At 39.0% G+C, this 17,996-nt stretch overlaps 1 protein-coding gene across 1 annotated transcript in view; it reads right to left on the reverse strand.

The window, feature by feature from the left end:
* LOC124026355 (multiple epidermal growth factor-like domains protein 11) overlaps positions 1-16,049 on the reverse strand; it is a 61,748-nt gene extending 45,699 nt beyond the window's left edge. The window contains exons 1-2 of the mRNA XM_046339380.1: positions 15,914-16,049; positions 6,738-6,839 (exon numbers count right to left, since the gene is read on the reverse strand). Coding sequence (XP_046195336.1) covers positions 6,738-6,839; positions 15,914-16,029 — 218 coding nt within the window. The 5' untranslated portion in view covers positions 16,030-16,049. The remainder of the gene's footprint in view (positions 1-6,737; positions 6,840-15,913) is intronic.
* Positions 16,050-17,996: the final 1,947 nt, after the last annotated feature.

Raw genomic sequence — 17,996 nt, forward strand, 5'->3', positions numbered from 1 at the left:
GTATCATACTGTATATCTATATCTATAGCTGGTCAGTACCTGTATCATACTGTATATCTGTATATCTATAGCTGGTCAGTACCTGTATCATACTGTATATCTATAGCTGGTCAGTACCTGTATCATACTGTATATCTGTATATCTATAGCTGGTCAGTACCTGTATCATACTGTATATCTATAGCTGGTCAGTACCTGTATCATACTGTATATCTATAGCTGGTCAGTACCTGTATCATACTGTATATCTATAGCTGGTCAGTACCTGTATCATACTGTATATCTATAGCTGGTCAGTACCTGTATCATACTGTATATCTATAGCTGGTCAGTACCTGTATCATACTGTATATCTATAGCTGGTCAGTACCTGTATCATACTGTATATCTATAGCTGGTCAGTACCTGTTTCATACTGTATATCTATAGCTGGTCAGTACCTGTATCATACTGTATATCTATAGCTGGTCAGTACCTGTATCATACTGTATATCTGTATATCTATAGCTGGTCAGTACCTGTATCATACTGTATATCTGTATATCTATAGCTGGTCAGTACCTGTATCATACTGTATATCTATAGCTGGTCAGTACCTGTATCATACTGTATATCTGTATATCTATAGCTGGTCAGTACCTGTATCATACTGTATATCTATAGCTGGTCAGTACCTGTTTCATACTGTATATCTGTATATCTATAGCTGGTCAGTACCTGTATCATACTGTATATCTATAGCTGGTCAGTACCTGTATCATACTGTATATCTGTATATCTATAGCTGGTCAGTACCTGTATCATACTGTATATCTATAGCTGGTCAGTACCTGTATCATACTGTATATCTGTATATCTATAGCTGGTCAGTACCTGTATCATACTGTATATCTATAGCTGGTCAGTACCTGTTTCATACTGTATATCTGTATATCTATAGCTGGTCAGTACCTGTATCATACTGTATATCTGTATATCTATAGCTGGTCAGTACCTGTATCATACTGTATATCTATATATCTATAGCTGGTCAGTACCTGTATCATACTGTATATCTATAGCTGGTCAGTACCTGTTTCATACTGTATATCTGTATATCTATAGCTGGTCAGTACCTGTTTCATACTGTATATCTGTATATCTATAGCTGGTCAGTACCTGTATCATACTGTATATCTATAGCTGGTCAGTACCTGTATCATACTGTATATCTGTATATCTATAGCTGGTCAGTACCTGTATCATACTGTATATCTATAGCTGGTCAGTACCTGTTTCATACTGTATATCTGTATATCTATAGCTGGTCAGTACCTGTATCATACTGTATATCTGTATATCTATAGCTGGTCAGTACCTGTATCATACTGTATATCTATAGCTGGTCAGTACCTGTATCATACTGTATATCTATAGCTGGTCAGTACCTGTATCATACTGTATATCTATAGCTGGTCAGTACCTGTATCATACTGTATATCTATAGCTGGTCAGTACCTGTATCATACTGTATATCTATAGCTGGTCAGTACCTGTATCATACTGTATATCTATAGCTGGTCAGTACCTGTATCATACTGTATATCTATAGCTGGTCAGTACCTGTATCATACTGTATATCTGTATATCTATAGCTGGTCAGTACCTGTATCATACTGTATATCTGTATATCTATAGCTGGTCAGTACCTGTATCATACTGTATATCTATAGCTGGTCAGTACCTGTATCATACTGTATATCTGTATATCTATAGCTGGTCAGTACCTGTATCATACTGTATATCTGTATATCTATAGCTGGTCAGTACCTGTATCATACTGTATATCTATAGCTGGTCAGTACCTGTATCATACTGTATATCTATAGCTGGTCAGTACCTGTTTCATACTGTATATCTGTATATCTATAGCTGGTCAGTACCTGTATCATACTGTATATCTGTATATCTATAGCTGGTCAGTACCTGTATCATACTGTATATCTATAGCTGGTCAGTACCTGTATCATACTGTATATCTGTATATCTATAGCTGGTCAGTACCTGTATCATACTGTATATCTATAGCTGGTCAGTACCTGTATCATACTGTATATCTATAGCTGGTCAGTACCTGTTTCATACTGTATATCTGTATATCTATAGCTGGTCAGTACCTGTATCATACTGTATATCTATAGCTGGTCAGTACCTGTATCATACTGTATATCTATAGCTGGTCAGTACCTGTATCATACTGTATATCTATAGCTGGTCAGTACCTGTATCATACTGTATATCTGTATATCTATAGCTGGTCAGTACCTGTATCATACTGTATATCTATAGCTGGTCAGTACCTGTATCATACTGTATATCTATAGCTGGTCAGTACCTGTATCATACTGTATATCTGTATATCTATGCTGGTCAGTACCTGTATCATACTGTATATCTGTATATCTATAGCTGGTCAGTACCTGTATCATACTGTATATCTATAGCTGGTCAGTACCTGTATCATACTGTATATCTGTATATCTATAGCTGGTCAGTACCTGTATCATACTGTATATCTGTATATCTATAGCTGGTCAGTACCTGTATCATACTGTATATCTGTATATCTATAGCTGGTCAGTACCTGTATCATACTGTATATCTGTATCTACATCTATAGCTGGTCAGTACCTGTATCATACTGTATATCTATAGCTGGTCAGTACCTGTATCATACTGTATATCTGTATATCTATAGCTGGTCAGTACCTGTATCATACTGTATATCTATAGCTGGTCAGTACCTGTATCATACTGTATATCTGTATATCTATAGCTGGTCAGTACCTGTATCATACTGTATATCTGTATATCTATAGCTGGTCAGTACCTGTATCATACTGTATATCTATAGCTGGTCAGTACCTGTATCATACTGTATATCTGTATATCTATAGCTGGTCAGTACCTGTATCATACTGTATATCTATAGCTGGTCAGTACCTGTATCATACTGTATATCTGTATATCTATAGCTGGTCAGTACCTGTATCATACTGTATATCTATAGCTGGTCAGTACCTGTATCATACTGTATATCTATAGCTGGTCAGTACCTGTATCATACTGTATATCTGTATATCTATAGCTGGTCAGTACCTGTATCATACTGTATATCTGTATATCTATAGCTGGTCAGTACCTGTTTCATACTGTATATCTATAGCTGGTCAGTACCTGTATCATACTGTATATCTGTATATCTATAGCTGGTCAGTACCTGTATCATACTGTATATCTATAGCTGGTCAGTACCTGTATCATACTGTATATCTATAGCTGGTCAGTACCTGTATCATACTGTATATCTGTATATCTATAGCTGGTCAGTACCTGTATCATACTGTATATCTGTATATCTATAGCTGGTCAGTACCTGTATCATACTGTATATCTATAGCTGGTCAGTACCTGTATCATACTGTATATCTGTATATCTATAGCTGGTCAGTACCTGTATCATACTGTATATCTATAGCTGGTCAGTACCTGTATCATACTGTATATCTGTATATCTATAGCTGGTCAGTACCTGTATCATACTGTATATCTGTATATCTATAGCTGGTCAGTACCTGTATCATACTGTATATCTATAGCTGGTCAGTACCTGTATCATACTGTATATCTGTATATCTATAGCTGGTCAGTACCTGTATCATACTGTATATCTGTATATCTATAGCTGGTCAGTACCTGTATCATACTGTATATCTATAGCTGGTCAGTACCTGTATCATACTGTATATCTGTATATCTATAGCTGGTCAGTACCTGTATCATACTGATATATAAATAATAATATAATATAATATATGCTGGTCAGTACCTCAGTACAGTCTGTATCATACTGTATATCTGTATTGATCTATAGCTGGTCAGTACCTGTGAGCTCATAAGGACCACTGTATATCTATAGCTGGTCAGTACCTGTATCATACTGTATATCTGTATATCTATAGCTGGTCAGTACCTGTATCATACTGTATATCTATAGCTGGTCAGTACCTGTTTCATACTGTATATCTGTATATCTATAGCTGGTCAGTACCTGTATCATACTGTATATCTGTATATCTATAGCTGGTCAGTACCTGTATCATACTGTATATCTATAGCTGGTCAGTACCTGTATCATACTGTATATCTATAGCTGGTCAGTACCTGTATCATACTGTATATCTGTATATCTATAGCTGGTCAGTACCTGTATCATACTGTATATCTGTACATCTATAGCTGGTCAGTACCTGTATCATACTGTATATCTGTATATCTATAGCTGGTCAGTACCTGTATCATACTGTATATCTATAGCTGGTCAGTACCTGTTTCATACTGTATATCTATAGCTGGTCAGTACCTGTTTCATACTGTATATCTGTATATCTATAGCTGGTCAGTACCTGTTTCATACTGTATATCTATAGCTGGTCAGTACCTGTTTCATACTGTATATCTGTATATCTATAGCTGGTCAGTACCTGTATCATACTGTATATCTGTATATCTATAGCTGGTCAGTACCTGTTTCATACTGTATATCTATAGCTGGTCAGTACCTGTTTCATACTGTATATCTATAGCTGGTCAGTACCTGTATCATACTGTATATCTGTATATCTATAGCTGGTCAGTACCTGTATCATACTGTATATCTGTATATCTATAGCTGGTCAGTACCTGTATCATACATGTATATCTATAGCTGGTCAGTACCTGTATCATACTGTATATCTGTATATCTATAGCTGGTCAGTACCTGTATCATACTGTATATCTGTATATCTATAGCTGGTCAGTACCTGTATCATACTGTATATCTGTACATCTATAGCTGGTCAGTACCTGTATCATACTGTATATCTGTATATCTATAGCTGGTCAGTACCTGTTTCATACTGTATATCTGTATATCTATAGCTGGTCAGTACCTGTATCATACTGTATATCTATAGCTGGTCAGTACCTGTATCATACTGTATATCTGTATATCTATAGCTGGTCAGTACCTGTATCATACTGTATATCTATAGCTGGTCAGTACCTGTTTCATACTGTATATATCTATAGCTGGTCAGTACCTGTATCATACTGTATATCTGTATATCTATAGCTGGTCAGTACCTGTTTCATACTGTATATCTATAGCTGGTCAGTACCTGTTTCATACTGTATATCTGTATATCTATAGCTGGTCAGTACCTGTATCATACTGTATATCTATAGCTGGTCAGTACCTGTATCATACTGTATATCTGTATATCTATAGCTGGTCAGTACCTGTATCATACTGTATATCTATAGCTGGTCAGTACCTGTATCATACTGTATATCTGTATATCTATAGGTCAGTACCTGTATCATACTGTATATCTGTATATCTATAGCTGGTCAGTACCTGTATCATACTGTATATCTATAGCTGGTCAGTACCTGTATCATACTGTATATCTATAGCTGGTCAGTACCTGTATCATACTGTATATCTGTATATCTATAGCTGGTCAGTACCTGTATCATACTGTATATCTGTATATCTATAGCTGGTCAGTACCTGTATCATACTGTATATCTATAGCTGGTCAGTACCTGTATCATACTGTATATCTATAGCTGGTCAGTACCTGTATCATACTGTATATCTATAGCTGGTCAGTACCTGTATCATACTGTATATCTATAGCTGGTCAGTACCTGTATCATACTGTATATCTATAGCTGGTCAGTACCTGTATCATACTGTATATCTATAGCTGGTCAGTACCTGTTTCATACTGTATATCTGTATATCTATAGCTGGTCAGTACCTGTATCATACTGTATATCTATAGCTGGTCAGTACCTGTATCATACTGTATATCTATAGCTGGTCAGTACCTGTATCATACTGTATATCTATAGCTGGTCAGTACCTGTATCATACTGTATATCTATAGCTGGTCAGTACCTGTATCATACTGTATATCTATAGCTGGTCAGTACCTGTATCATACTGTATATCTATAGCTGGTCAGTACCTGTATCATACTGTATATCTGTATATCTATAGCTGGTCAGTACCTGTATCATACTGTATATCTATAGCTGGTCAGTACCTGTATCATACTGTATATCTGTATATCTATAGCTGGTCAGTACCTGTATCATACTGTATATCTATAGCTGGTCAGTACCTGTATCATACTGTATATCTATAGCTGGTCAGTACCTGTATCATACTGTATATCTATAGCTGGTCAGTACCTGTTTCATACTGTATATCTGTATATCTATATACAGGTGAGGATGACATGACCTGTGTCTGGTACATTTCAACCGGGTGAGGGTCTCATTACCTGTGTCTGGTACATTTCAACCAGGTGAGGGTGTCATTACCTGTGTCTGGTACATTTGAACCAGGTGAGGGTGTCATTACCTGTGTCTGGTACATTTGAACCAGGTGAGGGTGTCATTACCTGTGTCTGGTACATTTGAACCAGGTGAGGAAGTCATTACCTGTGTCTGGTACATTTCAACCAGTTGAGGGTGTCATTACCTGTGTCTGGTACATTTCAACCAGGTGAGGGTGTCATTACCTGTGTCTGGTACATTTCAACCAGGTGAGGGTGTCATTACCTGTGTCTGGTACATTTCAACCAGGTGAGGATGTCATTACCTGTGTCTGGTACATTTCAACCAGGTGAGCGTGTCATTACCTGTGTCTGGTACATTTGAACCAGGTGAGGATGTCGGTGCATCTTGTGTAGTAGACCTGGTCAAAGGGGTGGGCATAGGACTCCTGGACCGTCACAGCGTAACTGGTGGAGAGGAAGAGACAGGATGCTTTGAGGAAACTTTAGGCTCCTCAAACAGATACACACACACACACACACACACACACACACACACACACACACACACACACACACACACACACACACACACACACACACACACACACACACACACACACACACACACTGTCATCTGTCATCTGCTCTCTATCCTTATTCTGTCATCTACTCTCTATCCTTATTCTGTCATCTACTCTCTATCCTTATTCTGTCATCTACTCTCTATCCTTATTCTGTCATCTACTCTCTATCCTTATTCTGTCATCTACTCTCTATCCTTATTCTGTCATCTACTCTCTATCCTTATTCTGTCATCTACTCTCTTTCCTTATTCTGTCATCTACTCTCTATCCTTATTCTGTCATCTACTCTCTTTCCTTATTCTGTCATCTACTCTGTTACCTTTCCTTATTCTGTCATCTACTCTCTATCCTTATTCTGTCATCTACTCTCTTTCCTTATTCTGTCATCTACTCTCTATCCTTATTCCTTCATCTACTCTCTATCCTTATTCTGTCATCTACTTTCTATCCTTATTCTGTCACCTACTCTCTTTCCTCATTCTGTCATCTACTCTGTTACCTTTCCTTATTCTGTCATCTACTCTGTTACCTTTCCTTATTCTGTCATCTACTCTCTATCCTTATTCTGTCATCTACTCTCTTTCCTTATTCTGTCACCTACTCTCTTTCTTTATTCTGTCATCTACTCTGTTACCTTTCCTTATTCTGTCACCTACTCTCTTTCCTCATTCTGTCATCTACTCTGTTACCTTTCCTTATTCTGTCACCTACTCTCTTTCCTCATTCTGTCATCTACTCTGTTACCTTTCCTTATTCTGTCATCTACTCTCTATCCTTATTCTGTCACCTACTCTCTTTCCTCATTCTGTCATCTACTCTGTTACCTTTCCTTATTCTGTCATCTACTCTCTATCCTTATTCTGTCACCTACTCTCTTTCCTCATTCTGTCATCTACTCTGTTACCTTTCCTTATTCTGTCATCTACTCTGTTACCTTTCCTTATTCTGTCATCTACTCTCTATCCTTATTCTGTCATCTACTCTCTTTCCTTATTCTGTCACCTACTCTCTTTCTTTATTCTGTCATCTACTCTGTTACCTTTCCTTATTCTGTCACCTACTCTCTTTCCTCATTCTGTCATCTACTCTGTTACCTTTCCTTATTCTGTCACCTACTCTCTTTCCTCATTCTGTCATCTACTCTGTTACCTTTCCTTATTCTGTCATCTACTCTCTATCCTTATTCTGTCACCTACTCTCTTTCCTCATTCTGTCATCTACTCTGTTACCTTTCCTTATTCTGTCACCTACTCTCTTTCCTCATTCTGTCATATACTCTGTTACCTTTCCTTATTCTGTCATCTACTCTCTATCCTTATTCTGTCACCTACTCTCTTTCCTCATTCTGTCATCTACTCTGTTACCTTTCCTTATTCTGTCATCTACTCTCTATCCTTATTCTGTCATCTACTCTCTTTCCTTATTCTGTCACCTACTCTCTTTCTTTATTCTGTCATCTACTCTGTTACTTTCCTTATTCTGTCACCTACTCTCTTTCCTCATTCTGTCATCTACTCTGTTACCTTTCCTTATTCTGTCACCTACTCTCTTTCCTCATTCTGTCATCTACTCTGTTACCTTTCCTTATTCTGTCATCTACTCTCTTTCCTTATTCTGTCATCTACTCTCTATCCTTATTCTGTCATCTACTCTCTATCCTTATTCCTTCATCTACTCTCTATCCTTATTCTGTCACCTACTCTCTATCCTTATTCCTTCATCTACTCTCTATCCTTATTCCTTCATCTACTCTCTATCCTTATTCCTTCATCTACTCTCTTTCCTTATTCTGTCACCTACTCTCTTTCCTCATTCTGTCATCTACTCTGTTACCTTTCCTTATTCTGTCATCTACTCTCTATCCTTATTCTGTCACCTACTCTCTTTCCTCATTCTGTCATCTACTCTGTTACCTTTCCTTATTCTGTCACCTACTCTCTTTCCTCATTCTGTCATCTACTCTGTTACCTTTCCTTATTCTGTCATCTACTCTCTATCCTTATTCTGTCACCTACTCTCTTTCCTCATTCTGTCATCTACTCTGTTACCTTTCCTTATTCTGTCACCTACTCTCTTTCCTCATTCTGTCATCTACTCTGTTACCTTTCCTTATTCTGTCATCTACTCTCTATCCTTATTCTGTCATCTACTCTCTTTCCTTATTCTGTCATCTACTCTCTATCCTTATTCTGTCACCTACTGTTACCTTTCCTTATTCTGTCATCTACTCTCTTTCCTTATTCTGTCATCTACTCTCTTTCCTTATTCTGTCATCTACTCTGTTACCTTTCCTTATTCTGTCATCTACTCTCTATCCTTATTCTGTCACCTACTCTCTTTCCTCATTCTGTCATCTACTCTGTTACCTTTCCTTATTCTGTCACCTACTCTCTTTCCTCATTCTGTCATCTACTCTGTTACCTTTCCTTATTCTGTCATCTACTCTCTATCCTTATTCTGTCATCTACTCTCTTTCCTTATTCTGTCATCTACTCTCTATCCTTATTCTGTCACCTACTCTGTTACCTTTCCTTATTCTGTCATCTACTCTCTTTCCTTATTCTGTCATCTACTCTCTTTCCTTATTCTGTCATCTACTCTGTTACCTTTCCTTATTCTGTCATCTACTCTCTATCCTTATTCTGTCATCTACTCTCTATCCTTATTCTGTCATCTACTCTCTTTCCTTATTCTGTCATCTACTCTCTTTCCTTATTCTGTCACCTACTCTCTTTCTTTATTCTGTCATCTACTCTGTTACCTTTCCTTATTCTGTCACCTACTCTCTTTCCACATTCTGTCATCTACTCTGTTACCTTTCCTTATTCTGTCACCTACTCTCTTTCCTCATTCTGTCATCTACTCTGTTACCTTTCCTTATTCTGTCATCTACTCTCTTTCCTTATTCTGTCATCTACTCTCTATCCTTATTCTGTCATCTACTCTCTATCCTTATTCCTTCATCTACTCTCTATCCTTATTCTGTCACCTACTCTCTATCCTTATTCCTTCATCTACTCTCTATCCTTATTCCTTCATCTACTCTCTATCCTTATTCCTTCATCTACTCTCTTTCCTTATTCTGTCACCTACTCTCTATCCTTATTCCTTCATCTACTCTCTATCCTTATTCCTTCATCTACTCTCTATCCTTATTCCTTCATCTACTCTCTTTCCTTATTCTGTCACCTACTCTCTATCCTTATTCCTTCATCTACTCTCTTTCCTCATTCTGTCATCTACTCTCTATCCTTATTCTGTCACCTACTCTCTTTCCTCATTCTGTCATCTACTCTGTTACCTTTCCTTATTCTGTCACCTACTCTCTTTCCTCATTCTGTCATCTACTCTGTTACCTTTCCTTATTCTGTCATCTACTCTCTATCCTTATTCTGTCACCTACTCTCTTTCCTCATTCTGTCATCTACTCTGTTACCTTTCCTTATTCTGTCACCTACTCTCTTTCCTCATTCTGTCATCTACTCTGTTACCTTTCCTTATTCTGTCATCTACTCTCTATCCTTATTCTGTCATCTACTCTCTTTCCTTATTCTGTCATCTACTCTCTATCCTTATTCTGTCACCTACTCTGTTACCTTTCCTTATTCTGTCATCTACTCTCTATCCTTATTCTGTCATCTACTCTCTTTCCTTATTCTGTCATCTACTCTCTTTCCTTATTCTGTCATCTACTCTCTATCCTTATTCTGTCATCTACTCTCTATCCTTATTCTGTCACCTACTTTGTTACCTTTCCTTATTCTGTCATCTACTCTCTTTCCTTATTCTGTCATCTACTCTCTTTCCTTATTCTGTCACCTACTCTCTATCCTTATTCCTTCATCTACTCTCTATCCTTATTCCTTCATCTACTCTGTTACCTTTCCCTTTGTACTCAAATAACACTTATTGTATGATTGGTTGATAGCAGAGAGTACCACCCTCATTCTCTGGGTAATAATGTCTGTTAACAGTTCCAATAGCTTTATCAATGTGTATCCACTGTCCCACAGCCCAGCCAGTCAATTTATGAACTTAATCTCCCCTGGAAAAAAGCATCTAGACAATATTTCCCCGTGCTACTAGGCTAGCATTTGGTTTGCAACAGTTGTGGTTTGTCTCTAAACCTTGCTGTCTGCCTCTCCGGCCTGTGGAACAATGTTGTCGGGGTTTTTTTTGGGGGGGGGGGGGGGGTTTGCACCATGCCATGTATATGAACGTGACAAGACTGACACCTTCTCCGAGTCAGGGGAATTCATTTATCAGGATCATTATAATGATACATGCAAAGAAACAGCAATCGAAACTAAGGTAAAACAGGTCGACAGTAAACATGTTTTATCCCCCATGATGCACCGCTCATCCTTGTGTCGATCAGTGATCATTATTCCAACGTCTGAGAGAGAGAGAGAAATTGTTTTCATTTTTGTTTTGTTTTTCTTGTTGGAAATTAAAAGTTGATAGTTGACTATGTAAGAGAATGGACTATACTTCTATATAGGAAGATGCATTGATCTAAAACAGGATGTGTTTTTATGTCCAGACTAGGGACATTTGTACTGGTAGTAACATAATGACTGGGAACTGTTTACATTGACCTGTTGTATATCATTTACACTTCATGCCAACGGTCTCTATACAGCGCCAGTTCAAGAGATGTTGAAAGACATTTCATATGTAAATACCAACATTCTATAGGTTGTTATGGGAAACGTACATGACTGTAAAACAAACGGGAAATATACTTGTTCAAAGTCTGGTGTGGGATAAACAGTCTAATTAACAGAAACATGAATGGGCTGAACTTATAGGTTATGACAATAGCTCAAACAGGACAGGAGATATGCTTGTTCAAAGTCTGGTGTGGGATAAACAGTCTAATTAACAGAAAAATGAATGGGCTGAACTTATAGGTTATGACAATAGCTCAAACAGGACAGGAGATATGCTTGTTCAAAGTCTGGTGTGGGATAAACAGTCTAATTAACAGAAAAATGAATGGGCGGACCTTATAGGTCATGACAATAGCTCAAACAGGACAGGAAATATACTTGTTCAAAGTTTAGAATTTCAGTTGATTACCATAGCCTCCCCCTTTCGCCAATCAGTGTAAATCTGTAAATGTCTATAGCAAGAGGCTACATTCACCCAAGTTTAGTCAGAATCGGGTCAGTGCTGTCTAAGATACTGTGGGTGATGAACGTACTAAAGGTACACTGTGGGTGATGAACGTACTAAAGGTACACTGTGGGTGATGAACGTACTAAAGGTACACTGTGGGTGATGAACGTACTAAAGGTACACTGTGGGTGATGAACGTACTAAAGGTACACTGTGGGTGATGAACGTACTAAAGGTACACTGTGGGTGATGAACGTACTAAAGGTACACTGTGGGTGATGAACGTACTAAAGGTACACTGTGGGTGATGAACGTACTAAAGGTACACTGTGGGTGATGAACGTACTAAAGGTACACTGTGGGTGATGAACGTACTAAAGGTACACTGTGGGTGATGAACGTACTAAAGGTACGCAGACAGATCCACAGTCCTCATTTCAACAAACCAAAGTGCACATAGCTTTCTGTCATTTCAGCTGCTTGATGTGATTGTGTGTTAGCTTCAGTTGGCTAGCTAGCGGTGTCAATCATTTGTTACCATAGCAACCATTTCAAATTACAATGGATAGAATGAACGACCAGCCCATTTGGTTAGCAACGTCAGAATCTCAGAACTATTTGGTATGCTGTTACAAGGAAATAAAAATGATTTACTCAATATAATTTTTAAAAATGAATGAAAACATGTTGTCAATCTTTTCTTAATGTTGGCAACCATTTTATAAAAGCAATCAGGCCCTCGAACATGGGAATTATAGAGAATAAAACCCTCCAAAGGGCTGTTTCCTTTGGCTTCCCCTCGTGCCTCAGAACAGCCCTTAGTCAGGAGTTATCACATGATAATGTGCAGATTCTCATGCCTTATTGCTTAACTAGCTGACACTTATCACCTCCTCTCCCTCTTAAAAGAGAAAAGAGAGCGCTGTGTGGGTGATTATTATTAGTCCCAGATGTCATCTCTATAGCTCTATCTTCTTCGCTCAGAACTTCAGCTACTCTCTTATTGATCACAGGTTCTGAACATTAATCTCTCTGTTTCACATCTATCTGCCCCGGCTTTCCTCCAAGATGACATTTCTCTTTTAAAGTATCATCATCAGACAGAGTGGCAGGAACTGAACTAGTCAAATAGCACCCTTTGGGTCCTGGTCAACAGTAGTGCACTATAAAGGGAACACGGTGCCATTTGTGATGCCCTCTTCGTCATCAGACAGTCAGGAAGGATCAGAAGGCTCCAGATGTGCAAGTATTCAGACCATTTACTCAGTACCTTGTTGAAGCACCTTTGGCAGCGATTACAGCCTTGATGTAACGTCGTTCGTCTGTTGTAAGAAGAGAGTCAGACCGAAATGCAGCGTGTAGGTTACTCATGACTTTAATGAAGATAATAGCGGTGAAATAGCGGTGAAATAACTGTATATGAAATATGAATATGTACATGTACATGAAATAACTGTATATGAAAACAACAAACGAAACGTGAAACCTATCACAACCTATCTGGTGACTACAACACTAAGACAGGAACAAACACCCACAAAATACAACGCGAACTCAGGCTACCTAAATACAGTTCCCAATCAGAGACAACGACAAGCACCTGACTCTGATTGAGAATCGCCCCAGGCAGCCAAGCCTAACTAGACACACCCCTAATCATACACAATCCCAATTAATACAAACCCCAATACAAAACACAACATATAAACCCATGTCACACCCTGGCCTACCCAAACATATACCAAAAACACAAAATACAATGACCAAGGCGTGACACTTGAGCCTTCTTGGGTACGACACTAGAAGCTTGGCACACCTGTATTTGGGGAGTTTCTCCCAATCTTCTCTGCAGATCCTCTCAAGGTCTGCCAGGTTGGATGGGGAGCGTCGGCTCACAGCTATTTTCAGATCTCTCCAGAGATGTTAGATCGGGTTCAAGTCCGGGCTCTGGCTGGGCCACTCAATGCCCTTCAGAGACTTGTCCCGAAGCAAGTCCTGTGTTGTCTTGGCTATGTGCTTAGGGTCATTGTTCTGTTGGAAGGTGAACCTTTGCCCCAATCTGAGGTACCCGAGTGCTCTGGAGCAGGTTTTCATCAAGGATCTGTCTGTACTTTGCTCTTTTCACTTTTCCCTCGATCCTGACGAGTTTCCCAGTCCCTGCTGCTGAAAAACATCCCCAGAGCACGATGCTGCCACCACCATGCTTCACTGTAGAGATGGTGCCAGTTTTCCTGCAGAGCACGATGCTGCCACCACCATGCTTCACTGTAGGGATGGTGCCAGTTTTCCTCCAGAGCACGATGCTGCCACCACCATGCTTCACTGTAGGGATGGTGCCAGTTTTCCTCCAGAGCACGATGCTGCCACCACCATGCTTTACTGTAGGGATGGTGCCAGTTTTCCTCCAGAAGTGACATTTGGCATTCAGGCCAAAGAGTTCAATCTTGGTTTCATCAAACCAGAGAATATTGTTTCTCATGGTCCTTTAGGTGCCTTCCCCAGATCTGTGCCTCGACACAATCCTGTTCCAGAGCTCTAAGGACAATTCCTTTGACCTCATGGCTTGGTTTTTGCTCTGACATGCACTGTCAACTGTGGGACCTTATATAGACATGTGTATGCCTTTCCAAATCATGTCCAATCAATTGAATTTACCACAGGTGGACTCCAGTCAAGTTGTAGAAACATCTCAAGGATGATCAATGGAACCAGGATGTACCTGAGCTCAATTTGAAGTCTCATAGCAAAGGGTCTGAATACTTATGTAAATGAGGTATTTCTGTTTTTTTTTTTATATACATTTCTAAAATTTCCCCCAAAATGTTTTTGCGTTGTCATTATGAGTTATTGTGATGTCATTATGGAGTATTGTGATGTCATTATGGGGTATTGTGATGTCATTATGGGGTATTATGATGTCATTATGGGGTATTATGATGTCATTATAGGGTATTGTGATGTCATTATGGGGTATTATGAAGTCATTGGGGTATTGTGTGTAGATTGAGGATTTGTATTTGTTTAATCTATTTTAGAATAAGGCTGTAAAGTAACAAAATGTGGAAAAAGGGAAGTGGTGTTTATACTTCCCTCTGCACTCACATTTCTTTTTTACAAACGATTCCACAGCACTGTCCGCGAACTTGTTATGCTCCGAGCCAAAGCTCGCTGCTTAGACCACTGTGCCTCTGCAGATCTCAAGCTAGCATTGTGAACTGAATACTTGATGATAGTTCATGGAAACAGTGCGTTGTTTTGAATTATTGTGTTTTAAGCCTTCCCCAAACCATAACCCTAACCTTAACCACACTGAATTAATACCTAAACTCAACCCTTTGAGTTGTTTCTGTTTTAACCCTGTAACCATGCAGAATTAACCCTGTAACCACGCAGAATTAACCCTGTAACCATGCAGAATTAACCCTGTAACCATGCAGAATTAACCCTGTAACCATGCAGAATTAACCCTGTAACAATGCAGAATTAACCCTGTAACCATGCAGAATTAACCCTGTAACCATGCAGAATTAACCCTGTAACCATGCAGAATTAACCCTGTAACCATGCAGAATTAACCCTGTAACCATGCAGAATTAACCCTGTATCCACGCAGAATTAACCCTGTAACCATGCAGAATTAACCCTGTAACCATGCAGAATTAACCCTGTAACCATGCAGAATTAACCCTGTATCCATGCAGAATTAACCCTGTATCCATGCAGAATTAACCCTGTAACCCTGCAGAACAACATTTCAAAGGGAAACTATGAGCTCTTGTTGTGTTTTTCTGCCCGGATACAGAGATGACAGACAGACACCATCACACCACTGACCTCTCCCAGTGACTACACACGTTAGGGTCATCCGGGTTCAAGGGCAACACGCCATAGATCAACCCCAGGAGGGTGAACCCTAGCAGGACCACAGAGACAGCCCTACCTGGCCCCATCCTCCAGCCCTAGAGAGAGAGAGAGAGAGAGAGAGAGAGACAGAGAGAGAGAGACAGAGAGAGACAGAGAGAGAGAGAGAGAGAGAGAGAGAGAGAGAGAGAGAGAGAGAGAGAGAGAGAGAGAGAGAAGGTTAAGCAAATACAAACAACAGCTAAATCAGCTCTCACAACCTGAGAATAACGTCTTAACATTCTAAGAACTTTTTAAAACATTCTAAGAAGAATGCCTTTTAACATTCTAAGAACTTTTTTAACATTCTAAGAAGAATGCCTTTTAACATTCTAAGAAGAATGCCTTTTAACATTCTAAGAACTTTTTTAACATTCTAAGAAGAATGCCTTTTAACATTCTAAGAACTTTTTTAACATTCTAAGAACATTTTATAACATTCTAAGAGTAACGTTTTTTAACATTCTAAGAAGAACGTTTTATAACATTCTAAGAAGAACGTTTATAACATTCTAAGAAGAACGTTTTTTGACATTCTAAGAACAACGTTTTTTAACATTCTAAGAATAACATCTTTTAACATTCTAAGAAGAAGGGTTTTTAACATTCTAAGAATAATGTTTTTTAACATTCTAAGAATAACGTCTTTTAACATTCTAAGAATAATGTTTTTTAACATTCTAAGAATAACGTCTTTTAACATTCTAAGAAGAAGGGTTTTTTAACATTCTAAGAATAATGTCTTTTAACATTCTAAGAATAACGTCTTTTAACATTCTGAGAACTATAAATGTATAGCTGCATGTCGAGAAGAGGGATAAAATTGAAGTGTCGCACTGCAGGTAGGAGTTGGTGAAGTGATGATGACACAACGACACACACACACACACACACACACACACACACACACACACACACACACACACACACACACACACACACACACACACACACACACACACACACACACACACACACACACACACACACACACACACACACACAGCAGACAGGAATTGGTGCATGGAGTGACAATACATCACAGAGCCTATTTTTCATACTGTCAGGAATATTCTACCATGATGAATAGAACCTATAGTGACAGACATTGATGCATGCCAAACCGTCACACCCACAAACACATCTGCATCCCAAATGGCAACCACAGAGGTCTGCTCAAAAGTAGCACATTATATAGGGAATAGTGCTCTGGTCTATAGTAGTACCACTATATAGGTAATAGGGCATTTGGGACACAACCACTGTCCTGTAGAGACAAGGGAATGACAGTACGAACACCCCACGTTCATTTGGGGAACATTGCTGGAGGGTTCTCATTAAGGGTATAAGGTGATGCTGAGGTTGGAGAGGAGAGCTCAGAGACAGGCATGTCAAATGGTCTATAGACAACTTTATTTGTGGATTCAAATCAAGTACTTCAAATGTGTGTGTGTGTGTGTGTGTGTGTGTGTGTGTGTGTGTGTGTGTGTGTGTGTGTGTGTGTGTGTGTGTGTGTGTGTGTGTGTGTGTGTGTGTGTGTGTGTGTGTGTGTGTGTGTGTGTGTGTGTGTGTGTGGAACAAGTTATATACTCAGCCCTCAGTAGACCAGGTTATATACTCAGCCCTCAGTAGACCAGGTTATATACTCAGCCCTCAGTAGACCAGGTTATATACTCAGCCCTCAGTAGATCAGGTTATATACTCAGCACTCAGTAGATCAGGTTATATACTCAGCCCTCAGTAGATCTGGTTATATACTCAGCCCTCAGTAGACCAGGTAGCCCTCAGTAGATCAGGTTATATACTCAGCCCTCAGTAGATCAGGTTATATACTCAGCCCTCAGTAGACCAGGTTATATACTCAGCCCTCAGTAGACCAGGTAGCCCTCAGTAGACCAGGTTATATACTCAGCCCTCAGTAGATCAGGTTATATACTCAGCCCTCAGTAGACCAGGTTATATACTCAGCCCTCAGTAGATCAGGTTATATACTCAGCCCTCAGTAGACCAGGTTATA

This window comes from Oncorhynchus gorbuscha, unplaced genomic scaffold, assembly GCF_021184085.1.
Source record: "Oncorhynchus gorbuscha isolate QuinsamMale2020 ecotype Even-year unplaced genomic scaffold, OgorEven_v1.0 Un_scaffold_2687, whole genome shotgun sequence".
Classification (NCBI taxonomy): domain Eukaryota; kingdom Metazoa; phylum Chordata; class Actinopteri; order Salmoniformes; family Salmonidae; genus Oncorhynchus; species Oncorhynchus gorbuscha.